Below are 12,056 nucleotides of genomic sequence, written 5' to 3' on the forward strand. Positions count from 1 at the left end.
ATAAGAAAAATGGGTCCAGTACCATCTTTTCTGAATCGTCCAGATGAGTTTCTGAAAGTGATTTTGTCCCTGAATGGATTTAAGAGGAACTCATACAGTATTTGTGTTACCTGTTGGAAAACAAATCATTACAGAGCCCCTAATGTGAAAATCAAATATCTCATGTCACTATTCTGGACATTAGTTTTTTGTGCAGTAACTTCGTTCAAAGTAATTAAAAGTGTTTTCAGCTTGATTTTGAGATAGTTTAGGAAATGAAGAGGGTATAAACAGTGGACCCTCCAGCAGCTTGTGGAGTGTAGAGGAGAGGTATGTGTGATTTCCATGTCCTGTAACTCAATGCCATTAAAAATGTGTCGGCAGCGATGAACATTAAAACCTAAAAGTCATGCAAGAGGGAATACTTTGTCATTTAAAGGTTGTTTTCTCATGTACTGAAACATGGAGGCATGTATTATCAATTCCAGACTGCCACCTGTTGGACAATCTCAGATCACACAAACTTCACCAGATGTCCAATTAATACTCGGATGAAAAAATAGTTTTAACATAGTTTATTGTTTATTTTCATTATTTCACAAATATTGGAAATAAACAAATAAGTAAGCAAAAGTCAGAACACGAGAATTTACTGTAACACTGTTTCACAGCTATTTCAGAGTTATCCAAACTGTGTGGGTTAGGGGGGGAACGACATGGCAGCCTTTATCTACCTGTCAGAGGGGATGCTTCCAACACGTTTTCTTCCCAAAGGTGGACAGCGTTTATTGGTCTTCCAAATGTTCCTATTTGCTGCTTGTGATAGAGGCGAAGACCACATTTATATCAATGAAGATAGAAACCTCTCGACAGCAACAGCAGGACAATCAACAGCTCCATGAATCAACAGCTCCCTAAAACAGTTTCAGCAAAAAGTGAACATTGTAACAAGAAGGTTTGTTGCTGGACTGTTGTGTTCGACTGCATTCGTTTTAGCTAGGTGTACCTAATAAACTGATTAACTCATTCATCCCCCTTTACAGTGAAATTGGTGCTGTAAAAATATTCACCTCATTTCAGAGCCAAAATGTCATTTTTCCTGTGTTTGGGGTTCAGTCTATTTTGGGTGAAAACTGTATGTGGTTGAACTGGCAGAAAATAATAAATAATAAATTAATATAAATAATAAATGGACATTTGAAGGGATTAGCTCTGTGCACTGTAGCATGTTCTTGTGTTCATATGGTGTGAAATATATCTAGAAAGAAATCCAGACCATATGTTGAGTATGAGTCAGGCTGCAGAATCACTGGCTCCTCCATTTCATATAATTCAACAAAAAGCCTCTTTTGTTGGGCCCTGTCTGCCCCGTAAACGCTAACATCTTTCAAACTATGTGCACCTAGTTTGCTTATGTGTAGTCTCCACATAAAATGAGATAACCCTGAAGACATCACTATTTGATCAAGGTTATTTTCTCTGACATGACAAAGCTTCATCAGAGCCACAGAAGACTACAAAGTTTACAAAGGCTGAGAGGTACTCTCCATGACGTACACTGACATATACATATAAAATATCTATAATGAAACACAAATGAACTCCAATAAAATGGTTAGTATGAAAATAGGAAAGATGATTATTAATTTAACATTGACCATTTTTGAGTTCCATATGGAAGTGTTTAAATTGTAGAATATTGTCTGAAATGTTGCAGTCAGAAAAAGTGAGTGAAGCTTTTTTATTATATTGCTAAACATACATTTAACATTCTTACACATTTTTTATTTTGAGCTTGAAGGTTCATCTTTGACTTCTGAAAAGGCATTTGATTAGTTGTTGTTGTTTGTTTTTTTTTTAGCACAAAGTTTCCACAAAGTCTGGAAATTATCAAGAGCTTCCACCCCTTGACTTTATAAAAGAAACGTTATGGTGGAAGGAGGTCAGTATGTCTAATCTAATCAAGCTTTTATTAAGGACACACACCCGGTCCAAAAGACATACAATAAGAAATTTAAACAGACAAAGGAAAAAAACATACATATCATGTCATGGAGATGGTTCATTTGTTAACACGTGACCAAAATTTGCGTTATAGCCAAAGACTTTATCAAAGGTTATAGCCAGCATATGGTCTTAGCAAAATGGGGAACCCTCTGGTTTTCTATTTCATTTTCAATACAGCAGAGCTAAATGAAGCTTTAGTCCTACGTTTCCCAGAATGCAAAGCGAAAACGTCTTTACATTCTTGAGTTTACGCTTAGTGGTCACGTTCACCAATTGCTGGAGCCGACTATTGGTCACTGTACTACAGACAACTCAGGAATGGTGGCAGTCGTCGGTCTGTAACTCGTCGTTTCTTTGCCACTGTGGTTGGTTTGTGTTTGTGTAGCGATGCCGGGGATGTGCTCTGTGCCGGGCTGTAAGGGCTACAAGAAGGCGAGGTCCCGGGGAGTCGTGTTCCACTCCCTGCCTACAAGAGACCCAGAGCGATGCAGAAAGTGGTTAAAGGCCGTACAGAACCCCAAATTTGATGAAAACACACCAGTAAGTAAATACGGCAATATAAGAGTCTGCAGCCAGCATTTTAAACCGGAAGATTACGAACCGGACATACAGGCAGAACTTATGAAAACAACGCCCCGAAAAATCCTCAAGTCCAACGTAATTCCATCTGTTTTCTCTGGAAGACAGCTGGAGCACCTCCGCACACCTCTGCCAGCAGATGACAGGAGCCGAACAGAGGTAAATATTTATTTTACTTGTAAAATATGTGTTTGTTTGTTTTTTTTTTTATAGATAACGCTGGCTAGAAATCACATTTTTGTGTTTTAGAGCGAATGTGCGACTGGAAATAGGGAAATGTCACTTTTCACTTCATGGATTAGGCCGTCCATGTAATGTTAGTGAAAAGGTCAAATTGAAATTGTTGCACAAAACATGTTAATGGAATTAACCAAGCTCCTTTCTCATGGTGCATGAAAAAATACGAACTCAGACAAATGTAACGATAAAAGGACGTAGAAATTCAAGCATATGCATGTCCTTTCAGGTTACCATCTGTGTCTGGATTAGGAAACAGTGGCACAATATGAGAAACGGGTTTGTTATTGTGCAGCAAACAGGATATGTAATCCTGATGATTGTAGGAGACTTCATAAGATTCTTCAAATTCCTTCAGAATGACGATGAGTGGTGTTAAATCACTTTCTGGGTATTTCAAAATTCTTAAGGATCAAGGGCCTCACTTTGTGTTGAAATTTGGTGGGGACATAAGGGCTCAGCTTAAGGGTGCGATTATACACTTGGGTCATGAGCATGATGATGCATGAGAACAAGTCAAAAAGATTTTTAACACCAATTTGACTAAAAATGAAATATATGAGAGGGGTGTGGGGGGGTCCTCCCCCAGAAAATTAGAGCACTAAACACTTCCTTCATTCTGGAGACATTTTCTGCTCTAATTTATGGTAAAAATATTTTTATTTAGATAAAGGGAAACAAAAGAAATCAGCTAGCAGGTGATCATTCATATATTAATATAACAGAATATAATGCAGTAAACAGCAGCTTGTTTTTATTTAGCTTAAGTTACTTTTTTGGACAATTCACATTTGTTTCTTATTGTGCAAATACATCTTTCTCAAAGCATTTTCATTTGTAGGTTAACATTTCTTGTTGCAAGCTATTTTTTTAGAACAGTTTTAACAAATGCTTTCAAAAAGTGATGGGGACAAAATCAGCCATTTCAAAATGTGGTGGGGACATGTCCCCAGCGTCCCCAGTGTAAATAATGACACCTATGCCAGGGATTAATTTTTATGGAAAAACAGACATTTTACTTTGTGACTCTACTGTAATGGCAATACAAGAGAGGCCGAAACTTGGGTCAGCAAAAGTGTTTTGTTAACTTGCTCCACTGTGCTGTTGATAGAAGTTGACTGACTACCAAGTGTGCCTACATCAAAACATTTGTTTTGTTTTTAATTAGGTGAATGCTCCCAGTACAGCGGCTCAAGTCTCTACCTCTGTGGTTTCAGGTCCCACTGTGGACAGTGTTTTGCAATGGGCTTCTGTGTTGACTTCAGTAAGTATGATGTAGGAAAGCTGTGGTCCTATTTGATATTTTGTTGTCATGTGTCCTATTCTACTATCAGAATTCTATATTATGGTAGTAAATTACACAGCTGGCCTCCTTTCTAAATGTAGCACTTGTGCTATTTTGAAATAATGCTATTGGTATTACAATCACTGTTTTTACTCAAGGGTCCGAGTACGTCTTCTCAGGCTTCTTCCTTGGGTGTCGAAGGTACTGGTGTGGATACTGGATTACCCTCTCTTTCCCTGACAATTCCTGTAAGTATATCACATGACATCAGAAGCTTTTTTACTGTGTGAATGAGTATTACATTCAGTCAAAAGCACTGCATGCTGGAACTCTGTTCAGATAAGTTTCTCATACAGTAAACCCATTTAAAATTTTACTGTCTCTGTTATCCCAGATTACCTCTGGAGCCCCAAGCGCCTCATCCCAGTCCCCTCCACTAGCAGAACTCAGTGAAGGTTTGTGCAGTGTGGCATTTGTGGATCGTCTGAAAGAGAGCTTGCACCAAGAGACTGAATTAAGATCCACAGCAACGTCAAAATCAGATGGGAACACAGAAAAGGGCTTGTGTCAGTCAAAGACTATTGTGAATGACAGCTGCTTGATGGAGCTGTTTAAGAAGTGTCAGACATGTGGACAGCCCATAACCAAAAAGAAGGTGTCTCACTCTGGTGCACAGAAGAAGGTGAGGTGGAGCTGCCTTGGTGGACACAAGGGCACATGGATGTCATCACCGCATCTTTGGGAGACGTTTCCTGAAATCCACCTGCTTACGGCTCTTTCTGTGCTTTTTTCTGGAGGCAGTTTTACGCACTTCAAAAAATGGGCCGAACATCTGCACCTGAATTTCATAGGGCATAAAACCTTCTCTGAAATTCAAAAGGCATACCTCAACCCAGAAATGAAACCGATGAACAGGACTGAGCAGGAAGGGATCTTTGCAAAGGGGGTCCATCGATGGCCTGAAGGCACCCTTCTTCACATTTCAGGTGATGGTTTCTGTGATTCTGCTGGTTTCTAAACTAAAAAGTGTCCGACTTCAACTTTGTCTTATTGTTTTTCAGTGGCCTATATACATAAAACTGCAAGAGCAAGGCTAAAACTGTGTATGCACAAAGGCAGAAATATATTTATACTGTATATTATTGTCAAATTTATACAGGCGTGCCTGCTGGCACGTGTTGGCATAACTCGACCATTTTCAGCAGCCGTTTGTTTCACTGGCTGTTCAACCTAGAATTTTGGTGTGGCTTTTCCTTATTGTTCTCATGATCCTTTTCTTACACGACCAAAAGACAATGTTCCGACAACTCCAGCGCAAAGCAAACCCTCACAGTGCCAATTGCAACTTTTTAAGACAAAATCTTAATTTCTATTCCATAGCATATAATGGAACTGTTAAAACGGTTTCATAGTGCTGATTAGTTTTGTCTTCCCATAATTATTTTTAGATTGAAACGCAGACCAGTTTCCTCTTAGTGCCTGTGCATGCTGGTGCTCAGCTGGCAGTCAGCAGTAGCCTTTGCTGCGTGTTCAAGGGCAACTTTTAACATAAAACATGAAGCATTGCAAAATGTTCCTTTATCTGTGCTAGTGTTTAGAGAGTTGTAGGGTGTGTCCGGGCCCTCTAGATCACTTTAAAGTTGGACATATTTTCACTTTGCTCCAATAAACACCTATTGTTATTGAGTGATTTAGTTAATGTCACCACTGTATTTCACATGTACGAGGAATTTGCTATGGTGATTAGTTGCTAGACATAGACAAAAACATACAGTTGACATAAATAAATGTAAAAATAAATAAATATGGAACAAACAGATGTGCAAGTCATAAAAGAAAAATAGAACTATGGATAAAAGAAAGAACAATGTGGCAGTTATTTACATGTGCATTGCTGATAAATCTTAGTACTTATTATTGAGTGTTTTCTTGTTTTTACTTTGAAGATCCTCTGCAGAAAATTAAGGCCAAGTCGAAGAGAAGAGAGAAGGCAGTTCTAACGCCCAGGTCAAGGTGAGGCAGCATGCACAGGCTATACATAACTGGTGTATTATCAAGAGCTCATTTTACAAAACCAAATCTGTATATTTTTAATGGAAAGTGCTGATCAGCCTGTCAGTCTGTTGCATAAAATCATCTGCGGAAAGAGAGGAAACTATGGAAATCCAATAAAGTTACTGAAGTGACATCAACCAGGTAATCTGATGTTGGGTAGGAGACAACATTTTTGAAAGCTCACTAAAAGAGTTTAAAAGAAGTGGGCAGGGCTGCCATAATAACCAGCAACTCCAGATACTGTAAGCTAAGCTAACTGTAGCCATTAGCTTCTTGAGGTGCTGAGCTGAGTGATAATTCTCTGTGGGTTTATGAGTACGTATGACCCTTTCCGCACAGTAATGTGTTTTGTTTCATCTCAAAAAATTGAAAAGTCTGGTAACCCCACCCTGCATGGATTGACTGCTGTGTGACCGAGGTCTCAGTACCTACCAGTCCAAGTCACTCCAAGCGTAATTTATTTTATTTTATTTACTGTACTTCCAACATGATAATATGTATCCCCTAAATCTTTATGCAATATGCTTGGTGTTAAATTAATAAGTATATCTACCATGCCTGTTCTATGCATTTCTGTGTCTTTAAATTTTTTTCAATTGTCCTACCATGTATCCTCATCTGTTAGCACATTAATAAAGGCGTTTAAAGTTTTTATCAACACAACAGTGTGCCTTTATTTCCTTGAAATCCCATACCTCTTATTTGTGCATATTATTGTGATACCGTGGGTGACTCATTTTTACTGCCACAAAAAATGACTTGTCATTTAAAACTTAGTTAAGAAAAACCAACTGATCGAATAAGAGCAGCCAAAAAGTAAAAGTACACTTAACACTACTTTTGTTGGTGACTGACCAGAAATCTGTGTGGCTTAGAAGCTCAGCGATGATTGAAAGCTTCACTTATAGAAGCCATGTTGCTTCATAGTGGGTCATGAGGCAGTTCAGAGTAAAGGCTTGTAATTTGACAAAGCATAATACATAATACTCCTTCTCTTTTTGCTTCTAAATTTGGTATACTGCATACTTTTGTAATATCCCCTTCATGAAAATACCAATCCAAGTGGGGAGTGGTTTTACACTCCAACTGAAGCACAACTAGATTCCAAACAACTACAAATAAGAGGTGATTTTTAAATCTGTGCCTATGAATCATCACTTCTCCTGTTATTACAATCTTTTTAGCTCCAAGTAAACCTTTTAGAGCCTGAATTTAACGTTTGCTTTAAACACTTGGTTTACGTGTACACATGTATGTCCATATTTATTAATTTTTTTTTTTGGAAAGAAAGACAAAAAAAGTACATGTGTTTGTACTCACAGTTGGAGGGTGGGTTCACTGAGTCTCTAGACATGCAGATAGTTTCAGTGTAAAATAAAATTAAAAAAATGTATGTACTGTAATATAATCTTAGTCTTGGTGGTACTTTCACCACTGTAATGACGAGGTTTCTTTTTACAGTTATGAAAAGAGAGCCTCGATACTGATGATCTCTACTGGAATGCGTATGCAAGAGCCTATTGCACTATCAAGTCTTGAACGTGGATCAGCCTCTAAAAGGTAAGCGGTCTTGTTTTTTCACACATCAATTGCACTGACTGAGTTTGGGCATCGGCATTGTTTTACCCCGTAGATAATCCCGAGTATTTCATAGCTTCACTAATTACTTAATTCATGTAGCGTCCACCGCACATGTGTCACAGTAGATTAACAGTAGACCAATTAATGTCCACACGTTGGAACAACTTCTGAATATTTTGAAAATTACTTTCAACATGTGTCTGCAGAGGTAAACAGCGTCAGCAAGATGATGTTGAAAATTGGAGTGAAACTATACACGTGGCATCAGAGGTGGACAGGTTAGTATTGATCTTTTTGATAATGTACATTTCAGTAGGCCTGTTAGTACTGTATCGACTTTACTAAGACACATTTGAACTCTGATCTTATTCAGTGTCCTCTATGTAATTTTCATTCTCAGTTTTGAGGAGATGGAAGTCACCATTGAAGAAGATGAACGCACCAGTGTGAAGAGCAGACAGTAATTTTGTACTATATTATACAAGATTTGTCATATCTTAATTGTTGTTTCTGTGGCTCATTTGATTCTAGTATCAAATTTTGATTTGTATCTGATAGATCTGACTTGGATAGTGAAATGGAAAACGCCTTAGAAACAACTGAGCTGAGCACTCCAGGAGCTGATGACAGCTGTGATGAGGACGTTTACGTACCATTAATTCCTCAGAGGTACCTGCTTGTTTTTGATGAGGCTCATTTATCAAGAGTGGGGATCTTAGAATATTGAAGTGAATCACGTGTACTTTGAATATGTGGCACTGAATATATTTAGTTGGCATCTGTTCATTGGATCCGTAACAATGTTATACTTGAGCCTCAATTTTTACATGCAGAACCTCTTTGTTTCTTGTATTTTCTCCCACTTTTCCCTTTTTTTTGCTAAAAAATAACACCGAAGCAGCAGTACAGTGAGAACTCTACAGATACACCTGTATAGATGAGATATGGATGTATTTTAGGTTGCACTGTCCAGAGCAGCCTGCCCTTTCAGCTCTCTTGAAATGTACTACTGTACTAAAAGCCACCTGAACAGGTGCTGTTATTAGAGTTATCAAATTAAGATGGATTTTAAATAGCCTACTTAAGAATAATTGTAAACAAAAAATATTGTTTACTACTCTACACATCTTCTGTCTGACTGAAAACTTGTCCGTTCAGACTGCACCGCAGCCCCATTATGTTTCTATATGTGGCACTTGAAGCAGTTGAGCATATTTGATGTACTGTATGATTCTTGCAATTTTGGGATTATTCCCATGTGGTTGAAATGCCCTTATTGTACGTCGCTTTGGAAAAAAGTGTCAGTAATAAATATGATGTACTATTGAACCATAAAACCACTTTTTAAACCAATATTATTACATTGGATTTCTGTGGTACTTAATGGCAAAAAAAAGGCCAGCAAAGACAGAAAATTTACTCCCGATGGTAAAAAGCTTTTCATAATAACTATAACAATACCAGTAACATAATACTGTACATGTAAAAATGCTAAAAGACACAAAAACCTAAAAGTTTGTCTTTGGATTTTTTATATTATTTGAAGCAGGTGTGTCAGTCTGTTGTTCCCTGTTGCAGGTCCACAGCGTCTGAACTGTTGCTGGAATGTGAAGAAGAGGAGCTGGAGCCATCGCAGAAACAAACTCCACATGTTGACTTGAAAGATGAGGATGATGGTGGAGAGTTGAGTACGTCCAAATTCCTGAAAAATATGTTTGTGTTGAGGTTTTCAAACATCCAACTTCCGTACTCCTTAAAAACACAAATAACGGTTCTATGCGTTTCAAAATGGCCTGTTACTGTCAGATGAGCATTGATAGGTTTTTATCATAATATTGCTATTTGAGTAATATTAAAAAATATAAAAGGTATTTCATAGATAGATTGAACTAGATTTATATTTTTTACAGGTAATGACCAAACGGATTGTAAGCCGGAGACTTCAGCTCTTCAGAGAAACGCAGGGAGTACTTCACCACCTAGACTGAAAACACAAAGTCCACAGCCTGTTCTCTTCAACAGCCAAGTAATTTGGTTATTAGTGTTATTTTACGTGTTATAAATAACTTTGATAACAGATGAAAACATGTTGTAAATACCTCGACATGTAGTGTATGTTTTAAATGGTTGTCATGTGGATACTGTCAGTGTTTGTTGAAATATAGCCTTCGTTTCTCCATTTCTCAGGGCTTCGTTGTGGTTTCTCCCCACTTAACAAGAAATACTGAGTTCCATGGCTCTCTCAGGACACAGGCCTGTGCCGGGAATTCATTTCCAATAATAACAGGTAAAAGTGAGGATAGCTCTGTGGAGACCTTTCATATCTTTTCAATGACTGTGTAATGTTCCTTGTCTTTTTATGGTAATGTCCTTTTTTTGTGATGTATTACTAAGTTTATTAAGAGTTTGTTGTTTTTCAGCTACTCAGCATCAACTTTTCCAGAAAGTAGCTACAGCGACAGTAAAACCTGAGGCCTGTGTTGTCCTCACTTCTGAGCTGCATCAAATCAGCAACAACCCCGTGTCCTTATCCGCTCTCCAGTGTCCTGCAGTATATGCAATGTTATCTAACCAACTGGAGTCAGACTAGACCAGACTCTTTCTGTACCTTTTTCTCTGCCTGGCTTTACCATACTTGAACTCAAATCAACTGGCACATCAAACAAACAATAAATAATAAACATTACTGCACCAAGAGAGCACAATGTAACTGTCACACACATTCCACTTCAAGGTAAAGATATGTTTTTTATTCAAATATTATGTTCTGTAAAATAAATTCTTAAAGCAAAAACCATTTTCAGGTGCTTCGTTATGTATTATTCAGATGCATGGTTCATAGTTGCTCTATAAAACATGCAGATCAGATCAAACACTGTTCAAGCTGATAAAATGTTGAAAGTCTCCCTGTGAAGCACCACATAATTGTTTAGTTTGCTGCTAAGGGCTAACCATGCCTGCTGTTATATAAATGTTGGTCTAAATCAGTGGTTCCCAAACTAATATACACCCCCCCCCTTCCCCCTTGGAAGCCCCCATCCATTGTCATGTAACCTGATTGCAGTTTTTATCCACCTGTAACAATACTGGGGAAACTAGTAAGAACAGAAGCCATGTTTATTTATTTCATGCTTTGCTTTCTGAACAGATATTCATAACCTCAGTCTGTATCTGTTCAGGAACAAGTCCTACTGTTTTGATTTGACAGGCCAATCATGATTACTGATTGTTTACATTGTAGTGGCCAAGTGGTGTGAAAATATTTGTAAAAGTGTTCATTCATGGAAAGTGTATTTTTGTACTTTAAGTGAAGGTTCTATGAAATGATGGAAAAGTTGGCTTACCTCTGGTTTTACTTGTCTCTGAGATTTGTACCTCCACTCTAAAACAAAGACCTGAATGGACTTTTGTGGTGGCCACAAACTGAAAAAATAAAACGGCACCATCAGTTCCAGAAACTCACTGTTGACACTGGAGATGTATAAAACTACTAAACACTCAGTACTACTGCATGTTACATAACTCGTGACCTATGCTTCACTCAAACCAAAGCAATAACCCTGGCAGGAAAAAATACATGTTTACTTTGGTGTAACATATCTTACATGTTCTCTGTATTTAATTACAGTTGTAGACCTCCTTCTTGTGCGTGCCCCAGTGCCACTAATAATCAAATAGGAGCAATATGACTCAAATGTAGAAAATTACATAGACCATGTTAGGTTTTTCTTTTGGATGGTGAACTTAATTTTAAGGCTTTACTTTTGTAAGGACGTGCTGTCTTTGTGGTGTCATATTTTCAAACTATATATATATTTTCTCAGCCAGGTTTAGTCTAAACTGTACATAGTGGAATGTAGACCATATAGACTAGACCTTGATGTGACCCTTGAGTTGATGGATCCATGTACAGAGCACCAATATGACCTGAATAAAACCTTAATGATAAAAATGTAATAGATAGTGCCAGAGAGTAAGGTATTTAAAATGTACCAGTAAAATAACATTTGCATCATTGTCAAAAACAATTTGGAAAGCCACCAAATCTTTTTCTCAACTTAGTAGTAGATATCAAAGGCATATAGGTAGGCCCTCAACAGTTACGGGCCAGTGCACCTATACTCACTTCTTTCTGCCTTTGTGTAAGGTATAAAGAAGTTTCATAATCTGACATCATTTGTTTATTTACTTTTTAAAATGTACATTTGTAGTGCTATATGTTTTGGAAATAATGAAACTTTATCAAACCAAACTTCAGAATACAAGATTTATGACATGTTCCGTCTTTAATCCATAATCAGAATCAAATAGTCACAGCACATCTGTAGCCTAC

At 37.7% G+C, this 12,056-nt stretch overlaps 1 protein-coding gene across 1 annotated transcript; it reads left to right on the forward strand.

Moving 5' to 3' along the window:
- The first annotated feature begins 2,188 nt into the window (after positions 1-2,188).
- Positions 2,189-10,522, forward strand: LOC119890496. Its single transcript, XM_038701795.1, has 13 exons — positions 2,189-2,724; positions 3,971-4,066; positions 4,246-4,335; positions 4,482-5,073; positions 6,034-6,100; positions 7,604-7,702; positions 7,930-8,001; positions 8,124-8,183; positions 8,282-8,392; positions 9,302-9,411; positions 9,634-9,749; positions 9,911-10,010; positions 10,144-10,522. Exons 1-13 carry the CDS (start codon positions 2,374-2,376, stop codon positions 10,311-10,313), a joined length of 2,034 nt encoding a protein of 677 aa, XP_038557723.1. The 5' UTR covers positions 2,189-2,373; the 3' UTR covers positions 10,314-10,522.
- The last annotated feature ends 1,534 nt before the right edge of the window (positions 10,523-12,056 follow it).

This window comes from Micropterus salmoides, unplaced genomic scaffold, assembly GCF_014851395.1.
Source record: "Micropterus salmoides isolate LMB-PRFRI ecotype aquatic unplaced genomic scaffold, ASM1485139v1 Ms_hic_scaffold_6, whole genome shotgun sequence".
NCBI lineage: Eukaryota > Metazoa > Chordata > Actinopteri > Centrarchiformes > Centrarchidae > Micropterus > Micropterus salmoides.